The 24,804-nt window shown below is 38.9% G+C and overlaps 1 protein-coding gene across 5 annotated transcripts in view; it reads left to right on the top strand.

Annotated features, from left to right (window-relative positions):
- Positions 1 to 24,804, top strand: part of ECPAS (Ecm29 proteasome adaptor and scaffold) — a 103,525-nt gene that overhangs the window by 4,273 nt on the left and 74,448 nt on the right. For 2 of the 5 annotated variants that reach the window (XM_042965168.1, XM_042965167.1), the window contains exons 2-3: positions 3,779 to 3,882; positions 20,165 to 20,295. In XM_042965168.1, coding sequence (XP_042821102.1) covers positions 3,861 to 3,882; positions 20,165 to 20,295 — 153 coding nt within the window. In that variant the 5' untranslated portion in view covers positions 3,779 to 3,860. Of the gene's footprint in view, positions 1 to 3,726; positions 3,883 to 20,164; positions 20,296 to 24,804 lie in introns of those variants that run through there. The other 3 variants (XM_042965169.1, XM_042965170.1, XM_007094286.3) reach the window with 2 other exon arrangements.

Here is a 24,804-nt window from a genome sequence, read left to right as displayed (position 1 = left end):
GTTACTATTACAATTATTTGACTACTGTTTAGCTTTGCTGTGGGGTGCAAAAGAAACACCACAGTCCACGAGTGGAATTATAATACTGCTGAGAAGAAGGAAGAATAACTGTAAACAGCTATGTTAAGGACCAAAATGTATGCTTACATAATATAGATAATGCTAAAATAATGCTATCTGTGGTTCCTATGTCTGCTATTTAGAGATGTATGGCTGGTAACAGTGGGTTTCTATAGATTTCAAATCAGCATTTTCTATTTTTGTATTTGAGGTGACATGCGTGCCATAAATTTAAATTAAATCTACAGGTGCTTTCAGTTGTATCTGCCACCGCACTTTGCAGGAGCTCCTGAGAAGCAGAACTGTTAGGTTTCTCTTTTATTTCATTTTTATTGATTGATTGGTTGATGAGTATCATTGACACATGAAAGGTAAGCAGGACAGTCTTGGGCTGGGATATCTTAGAATCTGTTATCCTCTCACAAATATCATGTAATTGTCACTTTGAGTCAGGTGATTGTAAAGCTTAATGTTTACCAAAAGCTTACCATGTGTTCTAGTCACTTTGTACATATTAAATGAATCCTTGCAGCAGCCCTGTGAGTTTAGTCCTATTATTGTCTCAGTGGTGGAACTTCCTTCATGTTACAGAGTTAGGACTTCAATTCAGATTCTCTGATTCCTGTTTATATGTTAATTCCGACTGACTGCTGTATTACCATCTCTGAAAGGGAGAATATACAGTTTATAACAAGAGCAACATGTCCCCCCCCCCCCCCCATCTTAATAGCCTCTGGAAGAAATCTGCTGTAGTGTATAAAATGTTGTAGTATTCTGATGTTTATTGAATAGAAATAGTAGATTTTTGGGTGAGATGCAACCACGGAGAACAGTTAGTTCTGATTGTTAAAGAGAGTTCTGAAATCTAGATTGTAAATTACTTGAGATCATAGTCTGTAATTTTTTTCTTTATATTCAGGGTGCTATAACTGTTTGGAATGAAATGAAATTCAGGGCAGAGCATGTGGGCTAGTTTTTCTTCTAATATCCTCAGTCAGTTCATGGAAAAGTTGACATTGTAGTTATATTGCAGGAGTGGATAGGGAGACTTCTGATAGAAGGAAGGAAGCATTTGTGACTTTTCACCTGGTCAGCAGTTGAGGGGTTTCATATTCTGGGCTTCATAATTATAGGGCATCCTTAGAATCTGATCTTCATTGGGATAAAGACAACTCAAGGAGTAATGGCCTGTAATCTTAAGGCCCACTGACACTATTCAATTTGACCATTTGACATAACCATGGGGCACTTCACTTGCAAAAGTTGGCCAGATAATCAACATGTCAGATACCTTCTGAGAGAGGCTCTGCCAGTGCCAGGAATCCTAGTGGCTTTTAGAGGATGAGATGTGGGAAGCTGTCTGTGTAGGTGAATGTGATTCTGTGGTCATACTGAAATAGCCCTAGAGACAGCCATCCATGCAGCTGAGCTGATCGTTGTAAATCAAACCTGTATGGTTTAAATTTTGGTTACTTAGTCACATATGAAAAGTTAAAGTGAAAATAATGATATTTCTATTTTTTATCAACTTCTAATTCTTAATTTTCACCCCATTCTGTTTTGAATTAAGCTTTCAATAAACTAATATTTAATAAAGGCCAGTGTCAGAATAGTTGGCACTGGGACATTCGAACTTGTTCAGAAGATAGATGTTAAAATTGTCGGCACTTCCAGGGTGCTCAGATGGTCTGATCCAAGTTTCTGGTCTCTGGTTTCAGGCCTGGCCAGTCTCTGCCTTGATGCTTGTCATCTTATGTGGCTTGTTTTCCTCACACATTTTCCAGTTAAATAAGACTTTAAAAATTGACCAACTTCTGGTCTTGTCCTCATAGGGCTTATAATTCAGTGTAGAGACAGGTTTATATATGAATATAAATAACTCATATGAGGCATAATATGAAAAATGCCTAACACAGTTCTTTGGAAATTTCAACTGAGAATAGCATTCCAAGTTAAGAGAAAAATAGATTAAGCTAAGACATAGAGGTTAGAAAATGTTGTGCATTTTCAGAGAAAGTGTGAGTGAGTCTGATGTACTGAGTAGGCGTGCTATGGCTGTGTGAGGTGCTGGGAAAGGAGATAAAATTTGTAGTTTGATACTTGGCCCTTTTTACCTTTTATGTTCTTCTTACAATTTGGGATCTTGGACAAATAATTTTACCTTTCTAGGTCTCAGTTTCCTTCTCATAAAATTGGGATAATAAGAAATACTCATAGTGTTGTTATGATTAACGTATGTGAAAATGCACTGTCTAAACAATTAAGCTATATATAAATTATTATTATTATTCGGGGGGGTGCAGTAGGAGATGGGGCTGGGAAGATAGGTTGGGACCAGCTTGTGTGGGAATGCCAACATAACTAGTTTGGACTTTGTTCTGTAGACAGAAGAGGACCATCAAAGGCTTTTAAGCTGGAGTGTAACATGAGTAGATCTGTTTTATAAGGATAACAGGTGGCCGTGGCGTAACATTGATTTTAAGAATCCAGAGACCAAGAGTGCAAGACTAATTAGGAGGGTATCACCGTGGCCAAGTGAAGGAAACATAGGGTCTGAAGTGGGAGAGTGAAAGTGGATTTGGCAAGAAGGTGATATATCCTACAATCCCTAACGTAGGCAGAAATTATTGGCCAAGTAGATAAGCATTATTTAAGAGAGGGAGGAGTTAGAGATGATTCTAAGAATCTACTTGAGAGATTGCAGTGGAGTGGAGATTGTAGTATTTAGACAGATGTAGGGAGGTGGAAGTGGAGAAAAGAGAACAGGTTTGTGTTCAACAGAGTATTTGTTGAGTGAGTAAGTTGAGTTACTGGGGCGCCCATGTTATGTTGTTTAGGGAGACAGTTTTCAACAGTAACAAAAACATCTGGTGTTGGAGTCAGAGATGGTTTTGAATCCTGGCTCTCCTGCATTCGATTAATGTCCTTGAACAGAGGACCTAACTTCTGGGCTTTGGTTTTCTCATCTGTAAAATGGGTTAATAACAAAATCTATTTCACAGAGTTGTTATAAGAGGGGGAAGAGATAATACATATTAAGAACTGGGCATAGTGCTAGGCATGTGGATTCCTGTGTATAGGAACTTAGGTTTCTGAAGCTTGGTAGAGTGTGGGGGTGATGGTAGAGTCATGGGAATGGACACATTGTCCTGAGGACAGCTGTCTGGTGCTATATGTAGGGGTGAGAAGAAGACAAAGAAGAACCAGGGAAGGGGATCAGGAGTGCTGAGAGAAGGCAGAGGTTCCCAGGGTTATGAATATTAACCACTTACATCCTCAGTTGTAATGTACTAATAATGTGTACCTACTAATACTCATCTTGTAAAAATGTTATATAATTACACTTTCTTCTAATTTTAATGTAAGGCTTTGTATGCTGATGATTTATATGTATATGTACACATATACATATATGATAAAATAAATGTTGTATTGGTATTCCAGTTTTTTTAGTCTTCTGTGAATAATTACCAGTGTATTTTTTTTTAAAGTATTCACCTATTACTTCTATACAATAAATTTTGTTTGTGGACATATTCCTTACTCCTTCTCCAATTTGATAATCACTGTAATTTTTTTCCTCCTCATTTTGAATTTACAAAGCAGGGCATCAAATTAGATCTTAGCATAGAAATGAAAAGTGCTTTTTTGTTTTCTTAATGGTAGCTGTGAGTATAAATCTTTTAATTGTTTTCTTTCCTGGTGTTCTAAATAATAGATTCTTTATACAATTGCATGTGTACGAGTGGATGAACGTACCACTGGTGATCCAGAGGATTTTTGTCAAGACTGGATAAACCATGTATCACATTGATTGTAGAGGTTAGTAGTTCCTTAGTTCCTTAGGATGTGTGCATTTTTTTGTAGTAGCATTTAAAAATGCATAGGTTATCAAGTAGCATTTTCCTGCCAAGATCTTCATGGGTTTTTCTCCTTTTCTAGCTATCTTAAGAGAGTTGGTGAAGTTCATGTTAGTTTATATATTCCTGAAGCCTCTATTCTCTGTCATTGCACAAACATAAATTTAAAAAATCAGCAAGAGAGAGAAAAAAGATAAAACTTGAAGACATTGCTTAGCTGTGTGCACAAGGAAAAATCTATGAGTGTTCATTTACAAGTGGTATTGTCTGCCACAGCCACAAAAGATGATTTTACACGCTGCAGGAATATTATCCTGGAGTTAATTGTTTTATTTGTAAAAAAAAAAAAAAAAAAAAAAAAAAAGGTGTTAAAAATGGCGTCATGATAGTAATTGGATATTCCTAATTCTGCCTTTTTGACATCTACTGTGATAGAAAAGCCACTTAATTCTACTTCATTCTGAGGCTGAATACGTATGGTGTCAGTGTCCTTCTTGGATGATATTGGATAGTCCTTTGATTGAAACTCTATATGTTCACATTGCAACTCTCTGATCTCATGAGCTCAATATCCAGTGAGTACCTGGGATTTTGTGGCTTCAACTCAAAGTTCATTTTGTTGCTGTCTTCTATTGCATTCCCCTTCCCCCAGTGCATTCTGTTTTTCAGTATGTATATTGCTGATGATGTGTATGATGTCTGAATTCATTTAGGTGGAATTTTGAGGGATAGAATGCATGGAATATTTTATAAATCAAAGTTCAACTTCAGAGTAAACTTTGGTTTATTTTTGCTATCTTCGTTCCATTTTAGAGAAATGGAAAATTGGGAGGTTGGAGGAATTGTAGAAGAGAAATGGGGACATTGTTCATTTGCTCCTAGATTCTTTCTCTGTCAGTGTTTTTGGGCCTGTGACAGATGTGTTAATGAAATTAATGATCTACTGAAGGCAAGCAGTATACCACAAATGCTGGAATTTAAATAGTGACTTAAATAAGGAATATTCTAGTGTTTACACATCCAAATGAGCATTATCCTAAGTAATTAGCTGCTTTGGGTGGATCTTCACTGTCACATATTTGACTTTTATGTAGTTTGACCTCTTGCATGGTATATTGTCTCCTCTAAGCTGGCTTTCATAAGCTGAACTAATCTTTCTGTTCATCAGTTTACTAACACTGATTTCTAAGTGGACACCTGCCAGCTGCTGTTTCTGGGGGAAAGGACTTCCTTGGGAGGTGGGAGTGGTTGTGGAGCTTAGTGCATCTAGAATCTGACACTTATTCATTAAATCTAGGTAATAGATGAGGGCTTCTGTCTCATCACTTGGCCCAACCCTGCCAAGCTAACCTAGTCACTTCTTCCTTCCCTCCCTCTGTGTGTGTGTGTGTGTGTGTGTGTGTGTGTGTGTGTGTGTGTGTGTAGGGGGTAGTAGAATGTGTATGTGAGAGCAAGAGGGGGTAGCCTTGCTTTGGGCTATGCTGGGTTAAAGTAGCCTGACGTCATATGCAGGTGGCTAGGACTTCTGAAGTGGCAGGAGAAGGAAGACTCCTTTTCCCTTTCCTGCTCAGAATGTAGTCCATAGTGCATCCTGGTGCAAGGCTTTCAATATTGCACTATCTGCCTGGGCCCTGGGGGGTAAGACTGGTGGGCTAGGGGACAGGAAGATGGTCTGTCTGATTGCCTTAGTTTGGGGGTAAGGGGTACCAGCAGGGACTGTGTCAGCAGGAACCTTTTGCTCTGAACCTTGTTGCTTGCAGAGATTTACATCTGTCACCCCTTGGGGCTGCCCTGGCTGGAAGGAGGCAACTCTTGCAGCAGCCATGATGGAATGGGTCCTCTCCCCACCACCCGACCTTTATTGGTGTTTACTACTGGACTTCCTGACGTTCTCCTTTTAATTTAAAAAATTTTTAAGTATATTTATTTATTTTGAGGCGGGGAGGGGCAGAGAGAGTGACAGAGAGGAATCCCAAGCAGGCTCCGCACTGCCCAACATGGAACTCGGACTCACCAACCATGAGAGCATGACCTGAGCCCAAATCAAGAGTCGGACACTTAACGGACTGAGTCACCCAGGTGCTCCCTGACATTCTCCTTTTAAGTACGTTTGCATTTAATATGTTTTTTTAAAGGTAGAGAAGGAGGGCAAACATCTTTTTAAAAACCTAGGAGTAGAGATCAAAATTGAAAGCATTACTTCTTGCTGGCCTCATTTGGATTTGGTCAAGTATTAGAGTCGCATTTGGTGAATTAAAATGGCATATAGAAATTAATAGATGATGTGGACTTTATCAGTTAGTATTTGGTTAGATTTATACTTCACAGGATTGATCTACCTGAAAAGATTATTACATATAAAATCTAGATGGCAGTTAGGCTTTCCTTCCTCATCATAGTTTTATTTTTTTATTTTTTATTTTTTTATTTTTTTCAATATATGAAGTTTATTGTCAAATTGGTTTCCATACAACACCCAGTGCTCATCCCAAAAGGTGCCCTCCTCAATACCCATCACCCACCCTCCCCTCCCTCCCACCCCCCATCAACCCTCAGTTTGTTCTCAGTTTTTAAGTGTCTCTTATGCTTTGGCTCTCTCCCACTCTAACCTCTTTTTTTTTTTTTTTTTTCCTTCCCCTCTCCCATGGGTTTCTGTTACGTTTCTCAGGATCCACATAAGAGTGAAACCATATGGTATCTGTCTTTCTCTGTATGGCTTATTTCACTTAGCATCACACTCTCCAGTTCCATCCATGTTGCTACAAAGGGCCATATTTCATTCTTTCTCATTGCCACGTAGTACTCCATTGTGTATATAAACCACAATTTCTTTATCCATTCATCAGTTGATGGACATTTAGGCTCTTTCCATAATTTGGTTATTGTTGAGAGTGTTGCTGTAAACATTGGGGTACAAGTGTCCCTATGCATCAGTACTCCTGTATCCCTTGGGTAAATTCCTAGCAGTGCTATTGCTGGGTCATAGGGTAGGTCTATTTTTAATGTTTTGAGGAACCTCCACACTGTTTTCCAGAGTGGCTGCACCAATTTGCATTCCCACCAACAGTGCAAGAGGGTTCCCGTTTCTCCACATCCTCTCCAGCATCTATAGTCTCCTGATTTGTTCATTTTGGCCACTCTGACTGGCGTGAGGTGATATCTGAGTGTGGTTTTGATTTGTATTTCCCTGTCCTCATCGTAGTTTTAGTCTCAGACTCCTAACTGCAGAAGTCGTCAAAGTCCAGAGGTGGTCATCCTTCCTTCACTACCGCATCCCCCTGCCCCATCACATCCTATTTTTGTACATGTCGTATACTTAACGCTTTTCTTAGCTGTTAGGTTCCCATTTCTGAAAATGATTATTTTGGTTCCACTCATGTAAGCTTGGACATGAAACCTACCTGTTTTCACTGGTTTTATATACACGCATGTGTGTGCACACGTGCACACACACACACACACACACACACACACACACACCACACAATCCACTTTCGCAAGCATTTCAGTAATTTAAGTTAACTCTAGAAGATGTGAGTCATGGGGAAGGGCCTTGCTGTAGAGTGCTGGACTTCCTGTTCTTTCACTGGTCCTTCCTCCCTCTCCATCTTTTTCTCTTTTCCTCTCCTCTCTGTAGTAACTACTACATCATTCCTGATTTGGAGCAGACCAGTGCTGCCACACAATCAGACCTTCTGGAATTTAACCCACCTTTCTTTTTTTTCTTTTTTTTTCTTTCTTTTTTTTTTTTTTTTTTTTTGTAACCTTAAGCACTTGTCGTTGTATTAAAATACATATAGTCCCCTTTTCCGGAAATTCTGATGTCAGATACTATAAATTGCTGCCAATCCCCTCCTTTCTCTTGCTAGACATTAAATGTATAAACTTCTAAATGACTTTTTTAATGCATGAGGAATTAATATTTCATGCATTCAACAGGTATTTGAGCAATTACTCTCTGCAAGGGCCTGAATTAAGTGCCGGGACACCAAGAAAGTTAGGTCACAGTTTCTCAACCTGAGGAGTTCTATAGAAGGACAGAGTGTATGAGTGGGTAGTCAGGTGGAATCAGATTGAAATCGCACCTAGAAGAACTGCTTTGGTTTAGGGAAGAGAAGATTGGGCAGTTACATAACATATAGCAAAAGACAGTGAGTGCCAGGAGAGATGTAGAAGAGGTCTGTGAGAGTTTGTAGGGCCCAAATGGTATGTACAAGTTGTGGATCATGGAATATTTGAGCTGGACCTTGAATGGGAGGATTTGGCTGTGTGGAGATGGAGAGATAGGAGAGGTTGGGAGAGTATTCCTGATTGGGGGACTTGGTTGACCAAATAATTGGGCAGGAAAACATGGCGCACTTAAACGATTGCAATTTGGGTGGCTGTTGGGGAGTAATGGGGTACATGGTTGAGAAGGTTCTTTTGGGGCTAGATTGGCCCACTCTTAGAAAGGACTCCCTCTCTGATCTAATTATTCACACTAGGCTTGTGCTAGCTGCTAATTTTTTTTAATGTGCTTTTATGAAGGAAGTACTTCTTCCTTGTCCCCCAGTGCCCCTTTGACAAAGACCTTCCATTTGTATTTGGACCCAGTTGTAAGCTGGCTTAAGCAAAAACAGGGTTCTTACTATAAGGAATCAGGGAGTTTTATGGAAGTAAGAGGGGCCTTCAAGAACTAGAAATCATCCACTTCTTCCAGATGCTGTCTGTGCCTCTGTGACCATTCTTTCTTCAGACCAGACTTCTGGTTTTGTGTTCCAAAGGATAGGCTAAAGATGCCCATGCCATATCCACTGGCTTATTCTCATAGGCCCAAGCACTCAAGGGTGGCTTGACTTTATGGTGCCAATTCTGAATTGCTGCGGAAGGTATGAATTGAGCCAGACCCATGTCTAGTAAGCCTTTGTATCATTTCCATCCACTTTCTCTGCTTCATCAGTGCTGCAATTTAACATGCAGGCATGAGCATTGTGTTTGGAGTTGGACTGGCTTGGAGTTTGAGCCCTAGCCCTGCCACTTACTACAGTTCTGATCAACATTCTTTTTTTTTTTTTTTTTGTAAATATTTTAAAATATTTTTTAAAAAATTTATGTGTTTATTTTGAGAGAGAGAAAGAGAGCGTGTGCATGCAAGGGGGGGAGGGGGAGGGAGTGGGCAGAGAGAGAGAGGGAGGACTTGAGAATCCCAGGCAGACTTTGTGCTGAGCGTTGAGCTGGATGTGGGGCTCGAACTCACTGTGAGATCGTGACCTGATCCGAAATCAAGAGTTGGACACTTAACTGACTGAGCGACCCAGGTGCTGCGATCAGCATTCTTAATAAATTTTAGACTGTTTCTTCATTTGTAAGTTGGAACTAATACTCCCTTCACTAAATGGTATTTTAGAGGGAGGTACTGCATTCTAGTGTGTTCTTGGAGGGTAAAGATCTCTTGAGGTTCAGCTTACGATTCTTTGTCTTATTAGATTGATGATGATGACCTTTGGCAAATCAGATCCAGAGCCTGTTTTTTTAATTATAAATGCAGACAACAGTTGTCCACCTCACAGTGTTTTTTGAGGCTCAAAAGGCCATGTGAAACTGCTTTGTGACTGTGCGGATATATATGTATTAATCAGAAGAAAATAAATAACTATTAGGAAGGATATTTCCTTGTGATATTATTCCATTATAGTTTAGTATATTTCTATGGTAACTTGACAGCTCTTTCTCAAAATATCTTGTAGCTGTAGAGTATTAATTGATTTTTGGTGCAGCAGGCAGTGGTTTAGGTATTTTCAGATTTCCATTTCAGTCACAGCTTCCGCTAACCCAATTTATGATTTATAATTTAAAATTTACTTTCACATTCAGAAAAAATAATGTTCTTTATAGAAAACTTAAGCAACTTTAAAAACATTCCTAAACCTGTTACCCTGAAATAACTGTTTTCTCTTTCTGGTTCATACAAGTGATTCATGCTCATGAAGTAAGATAGTAATGACATAAAATTAAGCCAAAAAAGAATCCTCTGAAATTCTACCACATGGAGATAACCATTACCTTAAATTTAGTAACTTTTCCTATTCTTTTTGATGGTATATGCTTGCTTTGCATACTTTGTAAGGAATGTTTTGACGTTCAAGTTGTTATGAAAAGATGATACATCTGAGGAAACAGATGTATTGCTGTTTTTTTTGTTTTTTTGTTTTTTTTAACTTTTTTTCTCTAACTGATGATGTAAGTGACAAACCAGTATTTACCTTTTCTAATCCGATGGAAAAGTTGCCTTTCTTCCTTAACTCAGAAGTCAAAGTTGTATTTTTTGGCATAATCCAGAGAATGAGTGATTTGTGTAGATAGATTTGTCAGGAATAATTAACACGTTTTCAGAAATATCAGTGGCTACTGGTGGATAACATTGAAGTGAAGTCCTTGAACCTTTACTGGTTATTTCTGCTTTGGGTGGGGGTAGAAGGAAGGAAGGGCCCTTTTCTTTGTCTTTACATAGAGAAATGAAAGGCAGGTGAATAATATGGATTAAAGAATTATTTAATGAAGAGTAAATCAGTATATTTATTTTTTCCTATGTGAATGGAATAGTAGACATAAACTAAGCTGGAAATTGTTTTTTGTTTTGGGATTGAAGAATTTCAGTGTTTTTGAAATTATTTTTTCAAAATAAGTTTTTTTTAGAAAGACTTTTTTTTAATTTTTATTTTTAGCAGATTTAGGTTTAGGTTTCTCCTCCTCTGAGAAGAAAGCACAGAGATTTCCCACATAAGCCCTTGGCTCCCATCCCTCCCCCACAATTACGCAAATTACACGGCCTCCCCCATCACCATCACTCACCAGCATGGTGCATTTTTGAACCAAGGATAAACTACATTGGTACATAATCACTTGAAGTCCATGGTTTATAGTACAGTTCACTCTTGGTGTCCTATATTCTGTGTGTTTGGACACATAGCCATGATTTTAATACCATTTCTTTTTGGCACTGAAAAATATTGTTTGTACCAGTTTACTTATCCACTCACCTACTGAAGGACATCTTGGTTGGGGCTACTCACCTACTGAAGAGCTTTTAAGTGTTAGCAGTTATGAATAAAGCTGCTGTAAACATCCCTGTCCAGGTCTTTGTATGGACATAAGTTTGCAGCTCCTTTGGGTAAATACCAAGGAGTGCAATTGCTGGATCATACGGTAAGACTATATTTAGTTTTTGTTGTTTATTTATTTATTTTGAGAGAGAATGCATGCATGCAGGTGGGGGAGGGGCAGAGAGAGAGGGAGAGAGAGAATCGTTAAGTGTGGAGCCTGACACCGGGCTTGATCTCACAACCTCTAGATTATGACCTGAGCTGATATCAAGAGTTAGATGCTTAACCAAATGAGCCACCAGACACCCAGGACTGTTAGTTAGTTAGTTAGTTAGTTAGTTAGTTAGTTAGTTAGTTAAGTTAGTTAAAAAAAATTTTTTTTTAAGGTTTATTCATTTTTCAAAGACAGAGACAGAGTGTGAGCAGGGGAGGGGCAGAGAGAGAGGGAGACACAGAATCCGAAGCAAGCTCCAGGCTCTGAGCTGTCAGCACAGAGCTCAATGCAGGTCTTGAACTCATGGACGACGAGATTAGGACTTGAGCTGAAGTCGACCTTTAACCGATTGAGTCACCCAGGCGCCCTGGACTGTTATTTTTATAAGGAGCCTCCAAACTGTCTTCCAAAGTGACTGAACCATTTTGCATTCCCACCAGTAAATGTTCTTATTTTCATTTTTCCATATTCTTTAAGGTGCATTTTAAGCTTTAAAATTCTGGTGTTCCTTGTGCTTATCTTTCCCTTGGAGAGTTTTTCTCCAGGGCGGTGATACACAAAGTATGGTCTGAGGGTGGGAGAATTATTTTTTGCAAATAGGGAACTGTGGAAGAATGTAAATTAACTATCATTGTTATTTTACTTAACATTTCTTATCCTAGTAAGATAGGATGAAGGAAGAGTGTTCCTTATTTTTTTCTGACTGGTGACAGTTTGCAGCTGGCTTACTTTGAGCAGAACTTCCTTAGGGTTTGTTACCCTGGAGTAGAATTGCTAGAAATTTGGTTTCAGAGATTGTATGGGTGTACACCCCATTAACAGTGAACTCAAGTATCTCTTGGTTTGTTTCCAGGTTTTGCCAACAATTGGTAGTTAGATTGGTAGTTAGATTTGCAAAGTTTTCTGATGTGAAAAATACGATACTGTATCTTACTGTGTTAATTTTGCATACTTCTGACAAGTGTAATTGAACATCTTTATATGTGTTATTTAGTCTGTGGGTCTCATCTCTGAATTGCTTGCTTATATCCTTTTTTATTTGAAAATTTTGGATTAATTTGCTTTTTCTTGATTTGCATATTTCATTCTGTATTCAAGTCCTTTTCATTTAAAAACATCATTATTTATAACGTATCTTCTTATTTTATGGTGTGTTTTCTGATATTTTAAAATCTTAACCGATTAGTCTTTTATGTTTTGTGTGTGAGTTTTAATTTTCCCTTCTCAGTTTTATTTTAAAATCTTTAAAATCCTGGGGCACCTGGGTGGCCCGGTCGGTTAAGTATCCGACGTTGGTTCAGGTCATGAGCTCATGGTTCAGGAGTTTGAGCCTCGTGTAGGGCTCTGGGCTGATAGCTCAGAGCCTGGAGCTTGCTTTCGGATTCTGTGTCTCCCTGTATCTCTGCCTCTCCCCCACTCATGCTCTGTCTGTCACTCTCTCACAAAAATAAACAAACATTAAAAAAAATTAAAAATCTTTAAAATCTTACTTTGTACATGTCATTAATCTACCTGCAAGGGATTTTTAGGTTATTTCTTTTCTGTATGGGTAGACAATTTTTTTCCAGTTTTCATTGACTAGTTTGCTTTTTCTTTCCCTAGTTCTTTAGATGCAATACTCAGTTTTCTCCTTATTTTTATATACTGCCTATCATTTCCTTTTTTGGATTCTCTTTCCTTTATCCTTAAATGCTATTGTCTTTTAAAAAATCTTTTTGTTTAAGGTTTATTTATTTTGAGAGAGTGTGAGCGAGAGGGACATGGGCAGAGGGAGAGGGAGACAGAGAATCCCAAGCAGGCTCCACAAGCGGGCTCCACACTGTAGGTGCAGAGCCTGATGTGGAGCTTGAACTTGTGAACCGTGAGATCATGACCTGAACCAAAGTTGGACATTTAACAGACTGAGCCACCCAGGTGCCCCTAAATGCTGTTTTCTTGAGCAATCTGTCTCTGACCTTCTATTATGTTCTTTCAGCATGCAACTAGCATATCCAAGTGTGGTAATCCTGTGCTACATCCTTGCCTTTTCCTTCTTAACTCTGTTTTTCCATGGCCACTAAGCTCTGACACAGACTGAGGTTTCAGTAAATATTTGAAAGGGTGCATGACTGATCTAGCCAGAGTAGTTAGTGCTTCACAGTGGAAATAGGAGGGTACTGGGCCTTGAAAGAGGAGAGAATTTAGATGAGCTGGGAGAAAGAGGAAGGGTGAATTGCACCTTGACACATTTGGTATTAGCTTCTGATTTATAGTGTTGAGCTTTCTCTAGTGTTTTTTTCCTTTCTTTTTTTTTAGAGAGAAACAAGGCTCGTGTGTGAGTGGGGGAGGGAAAGAGGGAGAGAGAATCTTAAGTAGGCTCCACACTTGCTGAGCATGGAGCCTGATGTGGAGCTTGACCCCATGACCTCAGGATTATGACCTGAGTTGAAATCAAGAGTTGGTTGCTCAACCAACTGAACCACCCAGACGCCCCTTTCTCGTGTTGCTTTTTGACCTTTGAATTTGTACATGGTTCCATATTGTCTTAACTACCACTTGAATGAGACAAAGTCTCATGATCTTTTGGTGATGCTCTTAAACAGGGCTCCCTGTGTATGATGTAGTATATATAGCATAGGTCCTTTTAGAAAATGGGACTATTGTTGCAGACAGTTGCACAGTATAGGCAAGGTTTTTTCGACTGAAGGTCAGAACACCTCATTCTAGTTCTTGTGCTGCTGCTAATTACCTCTGTGAACTTGGGTGAGTCCCTAAAACCCACTGTTTTTTATGCTAGTCTTTCAGTCCTCTCCAGCTGTGAATTCAGTAGAAATCTTTCTTTGTAGTACAGGTTTCAGGGTGATAGTTTCATGGGTGTTTATAATAATTCATTAAACTGTACACTTACATTTTGTGCATTTTTGTAAGTGTTTAATTTACATTGAAAAAGATTTTAAAAACCCACAGAAAGGGGGCACCTGGGTGGCTCCGTTGGTTGAGCGTCCAACTTCGGCTCAGGTCATGATCTCACGGTTCCTGAGTCTGAGCTCCGCATCAAGCTTGCTGCTGTCAGCACAGAGCCTGCTTGGGATCCTCTGTCCCCCGCTCTCTCTGCCCCTCCTCTGCCTGTTCTCTTTCTCTCTCTCAAACATAAAACTAAAACCTTAAAAAAACACACACAAAAAGACTAGGTTTCAAAAACAAGAAAGACTAGATTTCTTACATCCATGTGCTACCCCCCCCCCCCCAAAAAAAATTCAAGCTCGATTAAAGACTTGAATGAAAAAAGCAAAATCATAAGGCCAGGAAGAAAACATAGATAAATATATGTGTCAGAGGTCTCCAAGGCCACCCCAGCTTCAGTGATTTGTTAGGAGAATTCACAGGACTCAGCATATATTTGTATTCATGTTTAAGATTTATTACAGTGAAAGGACACAAAGCAAAATCAGCAAAGGGAAAAGGCACATGGAGCAAAGTCCAGAGGAAACCAGGTACAGGCTTCCACCAGCCTTTTCTGGGGAGCCCCAAAGGATGTGCTTAAACCCCTCTAGCAATGAGTTGTGACAACATGTGTGACATGTTGTCCACCAGGGATGCTCTTTAGAGACTCTGTGCTGAGGGTTTTTATTTGTTGTTTATGTATATATGTGTGTATGCAATGTATTTATGTATTTTTGTTTTATATAAACTCCTTGCTACACATGGGGCTCGAACTCACAACCCCGTGATCCAGAGTTGTATGTTCTACTGACAGGCATCTAGGCACCCCTCAGTGCCAAGAGCTTTTAATCAGTGCTGGGTCATGTTGGCATCTTCTGCCTAACACGTACCAAAATTCCAGATTTCAAGAAAGAAAGCAGGTGTTTGGCATAAACCATATTGTTTGTGTGAAGGGTTTAGGCACAGTGAGCCACTCTTATCCGTTCTAGGAATGGAGGGAACTGTCCTGAAACCCATTTCCAAATGCTCAGTCAAGGGCCAGCCTGGCAGGCAGGCATTTCTAAGGATAGCAGTCTCAGGCCTGCTCTGTTAACACTTTTCTGCAGAATATACTATTTTTTATAATCTTGGAGTAAAAAAGGCATTTCTAAGTATGACTAGAAGCTCCAAAGCCATAAAAGGAAGGAAAGGTAAATTTATATTTAAGAACCTAGATATGAAAAGCAAGTGCTATAGAGTCACAGGCATACTAGGAAAAAAGTATTTATGATGTGTGGGAGAATGGAGGAGATTTTTTCCCCAATATATAAAAGCTTTTACAAGTCATCAACTCAAAAGAATAATGAGTAATTTGCTGAAGAAGATATTTCAAAAGACCAATAAATATTTGAAAAGATACTTTACCTTAGTGATAAAATACGTATGAATTAAGACAACAGAGTGATCTTTTTTCATCTACCATATACAGCTAAGATTGACTACTTATAATCTTTGTAAAGTTGATTACTCAGTATAGGAGTGAGCATAGGGAAATTGCAACTTACATACGTTGCTGGTGGTATAAATTAGCACAAAATTTTCTTTTTAAATTGTTTTAAATTTTATTTCAAGTATAGTTAATGTACAGTGTTATATTAATTTCAGGTGTACAATATAGCAATTCAACACTTCTTTTTTTAAAAATTTTTTTTAATGTTTATTTTTGAGACAGAGAGAGAGACAGAGTGTGAACGGAGGAGGGTCAGAGAGAGAGGGAGACACAGAATCTGAAACAGGCTCCAGTCTCTGAGCTGTCAGCACAGAGCCCGACACGGGGCTCGAACTCACTGGCCGCGAGATCATGACCTGAGCCGAAGTCGGACACTCAGCCAACTGAGCCACTCAGGCGCCCCGCAATTCAACACTTCTATACATTAGTCAGTAGCACAGGGTATTTTTCCAAAATCTGGTAAACCCGACGACACTCCTACCCTTTGACTTAGCAGTTCTGTCGCTAATGTTTTAGCTTACCGAAACCTGTGCAAGTGCACAGATGTATGGGTAGGAATGTTCTCTGGAGTATTGTTTGTGGTACTATAAAACTGGTAATCGCACAAATAGAGTGTTAGTTAATTACATTACTGTATCTATAGACATAGTTGCCATGTAGCCATTATCAATTAGATTTTTATTTAGTGCTACAGAAAGATAAAGTTTTATACATAGCCAAACATTTTAGTGTTCTTTGGTATTTAAAACCTGACCTGAATGGATATACGGTTCCTTATAATCTTTGATTATCCCACTGAGTATGAGTGTGTGTTTTATTACAGAATATGAATGTATTTGGTTGTAGGTACTGCTCTAGAACCCACTGGATGGGTAGGGTTATTTGAAATACAGTATATACACTATGTCACTATATTATCATTCTAAAATCTGAAAAGTTCTGAGACATATATTGCTCCAAAGGTTTCTAGTAAAGGATTTGTGTTAATCAAAAGGAAAAAAAGAGGGCAAACTGTAAAATCCTGTATGCCATATTCCAGTTTTTAGGTTAAAGTAACACGAATGTATGAACAGGAAATACTAGTGCATAAGCTGTTCTCCACATTTCACAGTGATTATCTGAGGTTATGGCAGTTCTTTAATTTCTTCATAAGTGAAAACAATTTGGATGAGTTTGTATACAATATGTAATGTAACTGGAGAGGATGGAACTTGCTTCTGACTTGGAAGTGGTATTTGTCGTACCTCAGATACTGTTGCGGTGACCTGAAGGATCTCATTTCCTGCAACTAAAAACTGAGTCTGTGTGAAAGATGAACTTAAGTTTTGGATTCCTTTTGAATTTTCAGAACTTTTGGTTACAATCCTTCTTGTTTCTGAATAGACACTTTTTGGGTCCCAGGCCTAATTTACTTTCTTGAGGTTGTTTCCAGGGTTGAGGGTAAGGGCACAGAGTTCACATTCTTTCTGTGCCTCTAAAAACAGGATTCAGGGACCATACTATTGCTAAACCTTTACTTTTTATTTTCTTAACTTTGACAGGTTGATAAATTTCGTTCTTGACTATATCAGCACTTATTTACATTTATTTTCATAAAGCTTGAACATGATTAATTCCCTTTTATTTAAAGTGTGGTGTGTAGCTACAGATGACATACAGGTGTTAACACCGATCCCAAAGGCTGTAGGAGGCTTTTACTCTTCCTCAGGTGCACTTGGCCTGTTTTGGAGGGACCCCACAGGATGTTTGGGGCTGTTTTTGGCATTCCCACGTTGCCATCATAAATAATTTTATTGCATTTAGGAAGCTCCATTTTCTATTCTAGTGAGGAAGAGAGGGAAGTTTAAGGCACTATACTGGGAATACATAGGAAGAAACCAAATGGTTATGTGAAAAATGAAGGAGACCAGATATCGCTTGGTTTTTTAAGCCTTTGGTCCAGATTCTCCAGGTCAGTTTGTTAGGAAGAATTGAACTTTCTGCCTTCTTCCACAGAACAGTTTTTCCGCAGTTTCTGTAGCTAAACTCTGCGGGCAGTTTCTTCTGACCCTGGTCTGTAAGGTGCCAGGCAGAGCCTCCTGTAACTGGCACAAATATGCGGAGTGAGCTCCCTGTTCCTACGAACTCCTTTCACTGCATAGAATCATCTAGTCTGCTTATTTCACAGTCATCCTGCCTTTCCTTGCTTCCTTCTTCCTTACTCTTTTCTTCCTTTGTTAGTCATTTTAAAAGCTAAACTTGAGACTTTATTTGGATTTCACCACTTTTCCCCGTTAATGTCCTCTTCCTGTTCCAGGATCGTACCCAGGGACCACACTGTTTAGTTGTCCTGTCTCCCCAGTCTCCTCTGGTCTGTGACAGTTTCTTAGGCTTTCCTTATTTTTCATGATCTTGAAAGTCTTGTGCAGTACTGGCCGGGTGTCCTATAGAAGGTTTTCCAACCTGGGTTTTTCTGTTGTTTTACTGATAATTAGATGGAGAGTTTGGGTTTTTGAAAGAACATCACAGAGGTGAAATGCCTTTCATGTCACATCATATCAGGGATTGTGATATCCATGTGACATCACTCATGTTGTTAACTTTCATCACTCAGTTAAGATAATATTTATCAAGTGTTTCCACTGTAATTTTCCTCTTTCCTTATTCTGTTCTTTGGAAGCAAGTCACTAAATCTAGTCTACCCTCTCAAAGAGGGTGGAGGCAGAAATTAAGCTGTACCTCCGGCAGGGGGAAGTATCTACACATAAATTGTTTGGAATTATTTTATAAGAAAGTCGTGTTTCTTTTCATCAGTGAATTTAATCATTTAATCATTTATATCATATGGATTCACGTACATTTAATTTATGCTTTGGGTTTAATACAATACTGTGTTATTTATTTTGTTCTTCAAATTATTCAGCTTTGGCCATATTGGAACTCTTTTGGGGTGGTTCCTGTAGACCTTTGATATGTTCCAGGCCTCGTTTTCTTCCTAATGTTACAAGATACTTCAGGTTCATCATGCTTTTTTTCACTGCTCCAGCCCTGGAATTAGCCATTTTTTCAAAGAGCCTGGTTCCTTTTTTTGAAGAATGGTGTTTAAAAACCAAGATTTGGGTGCAAGGTGTGCTTGCTGCTGCCAGGGTGTCATTGCCTCTAGGTTCTCTTTGTGTGTGTGTGTGTGTGTGTGTGTGTGTGTGTGTGTGTGTGTATTTAAAAAAATTATTATGGAAAATTTCAAACATATGCAAAAATGTAAATTCTTAGTATCTATCATTCAGCTTGTACAGTTATCAGTTAGTGACCAATCTTGGTTTCATTTATATGGCTTCTCCTCATTTTCCTCACCCCTCTGCCCCCAATTATTATTTTTTATGAGTACTAAAATGAGGCTGTTACTTTATTTATTTATTTTTGTATTAAGGTATACAACATGATTTGATATACATGTACATGTGAAATGATTATTGGAATTAACATATCTTCTCATGTAGTTACGTGTGTGTGTGTGTGTGTGTGTGTGTGTGGTGAGAACATCTGAAATTTCTTTCTTAGCAAATTTCCAGTATGCCCCTGGTTATTTCAAGTAAATCCTGTCAACTATGTTATTTTATCTGGAAGTTTCAGTCTTGATCTCTGAAAAAATAAGGACTCTCTTAAATAAAAATTTTAAATTGAGGTATAATACAGTAGAAAGTATGAAATTGTAGAGCTTGGTGAATTTTTATCAATGTATATATTTCTGTAACCATCACCTGGAATGAGATGCAGGACATTTCTAGCCCCCTAGAAGTCCCCTTAATCACCACTGGTAATTTTTAGAAGAACCTTTAAAAACAAACATAAACCACATTCCCATTATTACACCTAAAAAATTAACAGTTAATTCCTTAAAATCAGATATCCAGTCGTTTGCAGTTGGTAGGTTCCCCTGTCACTATTCCTCCTCCACCTTGTACTGTACTGGTTACTTGTTCAGTACTTTGTCACAGCCTGGGTTTTTCTGAGAGCGTCCCCTTGGTATTTTTTTTTTTTAACGTGTTTCTCTCACAGTGACTTTCATGGTTGCAAATGGTCTCTCACATTCTGGTTAGGTAATGCCAACACAATAATGGGCAGTGGTGCTGTCTTTGGAGAAACTGCATCATCAGTAAGATGGTTTCACCAAATCTATATTATCCCTGGTATCTGATTAAAGTTCTCCTGTTTCCCTCTGCTGGCTAAGTCTAGAACATTTCTTCAAAAATTTTGTATTCTCTTCAGTATACAAATCCTTTAGAAAGAAGGAGTAACTTTGTATATAGGAGAGACTTTTGTTATTCTTGGCTTTGTTTTTCCTCCTTCTAGAGGTTAAATGACCGGGGACAGTTGTAAGAAAGTATAATTAGCTGGTAAACCTTTTTAGTGTTTCCCAGCTGGGTCAGAGTCATCTACCTACTAGTTGTGGTTAATTATGACTGAAGGATCCTCCAGTACAGAAAAAGGATTAAGCTATGAAAATACTTAGTTTTGGTTGTGTTTGTTTTGTTAAGTTCTTCTTTTTTTCTTCTTATAGATCAGCTTGAACGGGTCTTTTTACGACTTGGCCATGCTGAAACAGATGAACAGTTACAGAATATTATATCTAAATTCCTTCCTCCTGTTTTGCTCAAGCTGTCCAGCACCCAAGAAGGAGTACGTAAAAAGGTATGCATGTTGGGACAGTGGTGGGAATTACATGATGGGTAAATGGTATATATAGGAAGTGAGTTTTCTGTTCCCATTATTGAAATCTAGGTTCATGATCCAAATCTGGCCTTTCAAAATGGAAAGTAAGTCTGGGACCAGCTTACGTGATTTAAAATAGCTTTTGTATGCTAAGCACAGCTGCATTTAGTTTCACCTGTACACTGGCATCAGTGCAGTGAAATAATTGAGATAATTATTCTAAAATATGTGGGGGCTTGGTCTAAAATCCATGCTCTTGGTTCCAGTATGAAAGGGGGGAATGGGCCAAAATTGTTCTTTAATCAGTGGCTAACTGTGAATAAAACCTTCATTAAAATTAAGCAAAATAGTTGTTTTAAACACCAGGATATTGTTGTGTAGCTCCTGTTTTAGGATTCTGTAAAGTATTGGTACCAAAAGTTGGGTAGCCATCATAGCAAGATTTTCTTTCTTTCTTTCTTTCTTTCTTTCTGTCTGTCTTTCTGTCTTTCTTTCTTTCTTTCTTTCTTTCTTTCTTTCTTTCTTTCTTTCTTTCAGATTTTAATTTTTAAGTAATCTGCACACCCAGTGTGGGGCTTGAACTTACAATCCTGAGATCAAGAGTCACATGCTGTACTGACTGAGCCAGCCAGGCACCCCTCAAGATTTTTTTAACCTAAATGTTCTACAGGGAACATTTGCCCCCTTCATTTTTAAAATAGTTCAGTCTTCTGGTGTATTTATGCTAGACCTTCAGGTCTTTGAGCTGTCATCGGGTTTCATCCCTTGGGCCGCTTTGATTGATTGGCAATGGGTTCTTGGAGGTCTGCCCTAAGAGGGATTCTGAGACCCAATTTGGGTTCATTGGAGAAAGAGTATCTTTAAGAATGTCTGTTATGTTTGCAGGAAGGAATAGGGCATTCTTGTCATGTATTTGACATGCCTGTTGTTAACACTGCCTTGCTGAGATAAATATGTATTTGATCCTGTCACTGTCCTATTTAAAACTCTTCTGTGGCCTTCTGTTACCCTCAGCATAGCAAGGTATGATAAAAGACACTTCATGAGTTGGTTTCTGCTTTCTTATTTAGCTCCATCAGTCTCGTTATTCATTTGGCAAATCCTTACCAGGTGCCTTCTACCGTATATGCCAAGTGTTAGGGACATAGTGAATGAAAGAAACATGTAGTTGGGAAGACCAGTATTAAACAGGCAAGGGGCACCTGGGTGATGCATCTGAATTTGGCTCAGGTCATGATCTCACTGTTCATGGGTTTGAGTCCCATATCGGACTCTGTTGACAGCCTGGAGCCTGCTTCAGATTCCGTGTCTCCCTCTCTCTCTGCCCCTCCCTGCTCATGCTCTCTCTCTCTCTCTCTCTCTCTCGCTTTCAAAAATAAACATCAAAAAAAAAAAAAAGTAAAAAAAAACAAAACAAAAACAGGCAAGTAGTAACTAGTTATAAATTGCAATAAATGCCAAGATAGAAAAGGGTTCTGGGGTGCCAGAGTAGCTCGGTTGAGCATCTGACTTCGGCTCAGGTCATTATCTCACGGTTCGTGGGTTTGAGCCCCACCTCAGGCTCTGTACTGACAGCTCAGAGCCTGAAGCCTGCCGTGTCTCCCTCTCTCTCTGCCCCTCCCCAACTCATGCTCTGTCTCTCTGTCTCTCTCTCTTAACATTAAAAAAATACTAAAAAAAAAAAAAAGAAAAGCATTCTATGAAAGAATATGTTTGAGGACTTGATTTAAACAGAATGTGGGGCATTAGGAAGGGCTGTGTAGTGTGTAGCCAGACAGAGAGATGGGGAGACTGTTGAAGACATGAAGGCCCTGTGCAGGCATTCTGAGTGGGAACAGAGTATGACGCCTTCAGGGAGCTGAGGACCACCCGCTGCATCTAATGTTAGGAGTGATAGGAGGTCAGGCACTGGGGAGAGGAAACAGTGATTCCAGTGGGCAGTGATTTGAAAGTTCATGTATAAATAATTTTAATATGTGAAATTTTGTGATTGATGAAAACTTGTATTGACTTTCAGTTGTGTAATTTTGGGATTCCTTTCTATGTTTTGTGATGTACATTCGATTCAACCAGGATATCCTGCAAGGTAGCTGGTAATTTGTGGATAAACTGAATGAAAGAGAAATTAAAGTTTTAGATTTCTAGTGACATGTCCTTAGAGTACATTTGCTATTTTAAGGAAAATGAGTTTTGTTATGTAGGTTCTGCTTTATAGCCAAATTTATGTTTAAACTCATTGGAATAGCTAAAAATTAAAGACTGACCATACCAAGGTTGTACTGGAACAAGGTTGTACTGGAACTCTCACAGATTGCTGGTAGGAGTGTAAATGAGTATAACCACTTTGGGAAACTGTTTGGAAATATTCTGAAGCCGATCATATGCATACTCCATGACCAAGCATGGTCGTAACAAGCAAGTTATATATAAACTCAGTCCTAAGTTTATATATAACAGCACTATGTATATATGTGCACTAAAAGCATATCTAAGAATGTTCATAGCAGCATTATTCATACTAGGCCAAATTGGAAATTATCTAATGTCTATCAATAGGAGAGTAGATAAATTGTGGTGTTTTCTTTCTTTTAAAATGTTTATATTTTTTTTATTTTATATTTTTTTAAATGTTTATATTTATTTTTGAGACAGAGACAGATCATGAGCGGGGGGAGGGGCAGGCAGAGAGGGAGAAACAGAATCCAAAGCAGGCTCCAGGCTCTGAGCTGTCAGCATAGAGCCCGACTCGGGGCTCAAACTCACAGACCGTGAGATCATGACCTGAGCTGAAGTTGGACGCTCAACCGACTGAGCCACCCAGGTGCCACTCTTTTTTTTTTTTTTTTTTTTTTTTAATTTTTTTTAATGTTTCTTTTTGAAAGAGACTGAGTGCGAGTGGGGGAGGGGTAGAGAAAGAGGGAGACACAGAATTCGAAGCTGGCTCCAGGCTCTGAGCTGTCAGCACCGAGCCCGATGCGGGGCTTGAACTCATGAACTGTGCAATCATGACCGGAGCTGAAGTCAGATGCTTAACTGACTGAGCTACCCCCGCACCCCTACTTGTGGTATTTTCTTACCAGAGCAATGAAGGTGAACTGCAGCTCTGAGCGACAACATGAGTGAATCTCATATATGGTATAGAATAAAGCATATTCAGACACATGGGTTCACCCTATGTGTTCCATTTACATAAATTTAAACATGGTGTTTGAACTCAGGACAGTGGTTACTTTTGGGAAAGAGGGGTTGGTGAGTGGAGGGGCATGGGATACAGGGTTTTTATGCTTCTGATGTGTTTACTCTATGAAGTTGGGCCATGCCTACTCTTTGGGCCGTGCCCTTTCAATTGTGCACTTTAGCCATATGTTATACTTCAGTTAAAAGTTATTAATGAATAAATGAATATAAATGAATGAGTAATAAGAATTGTTATGCACAGGACACTATATACCCAAGGCTAGTGATTCTGTAGGTTTACTGATAGGTTAACTGTTACCTAGTTGGCCTCGGGGAAGGACTGGCTCAGTTGGTTTTTTTTATTTTTATGGGTTTATAGAAGATTTCAGATAGTGGATAACTAAACAGGAAATTAACCAATATTTAAGATGATGATATTGTTAGAAGAAAATTAGTCATTAATTCATTTAAAGTAAAAAGAAAAGATAAAAAAAGAAAGTGCAGGGTGCCTGGGTGGCTCAGTCAGTTAAGCATCTGACGTTGGCTCGGGTCATGACCTCATGGTTGGTGGGTTTAAGCCCCGCATCGGGCTCTCTGCTGTCAACTTGGAGCCTACCTCAGATCCTCTGTTTCCCTTTCTCTCTGTTGCTCCCTCTCTGTCTCTTTCTCTCAAAAATAAAATAAACATTAAAATTTTTTTGTAAAGAGTGCGTGATTGTGGACATGATTGTCTGTCACTAATAATGATTTCCCAAGAGTCCTTCTAGGAAACAGCCTAGATTAGATTGCCAGAAGAGGGCTATTGCTTTTAGGCTGCTTCCTGCTGTTTCTTTTCCTTGTTGGTTAGCTGTATCACAGGTCTGGACAGCTAGGAAGTTTGGATGAAATATGTGTGGTAATGCATGTTTCTAGATCTCTGTAAGGTATCAGTGGTCCCAAGGATGTCTCGTGGAGACAGGCACTTTAGATGAATTGAGCTCAACTGGCAGTGTTGGGAGGGGTTAAACAGATGGGCTCTGGAGTCACATCCTGACTGTGCCACTTAGTGGCTCAGTATCTCCTTGGACAGGTTACTTCAGTTCCCTGAGCCTCTGCTTCCTCACCTGTGAAATGGGAATGAGAATACCACTTCTCTGGTTGTTGTGAGAATCAGATGGGAAATGCAGAGTGCTGTGCACAAGTGTGTTCTGTGTAGAAACTGCTTGATGAATGTCTCGTATTTCATTATTGTCATTCATTAAACGGACCATAGATTATAGATTTGTTGTCATTTTTTAAATATAATTTTTAAAAAATGTTTATTTTTGAGAG

This window comes from Panthera tigris, chromosome D4, assembly GCF_018350195.1.
Source record: "Panthera tigris isolate Pti1 chromosome D4, P.tigris_Pti1_mat1.1, whole genome shotgun sequence".
Taxonomy (NCBI): domain Eukaryota; kingdom Metazoa; phylum Chordata; class Mammalia; order Carnivora; family Felidae; genus Panthera; species Panthera tigris.
Note: the sequence above shows the minus strand (reverse complement) of the source record. Positions and strands in the feature narration are given on the sequence as shown.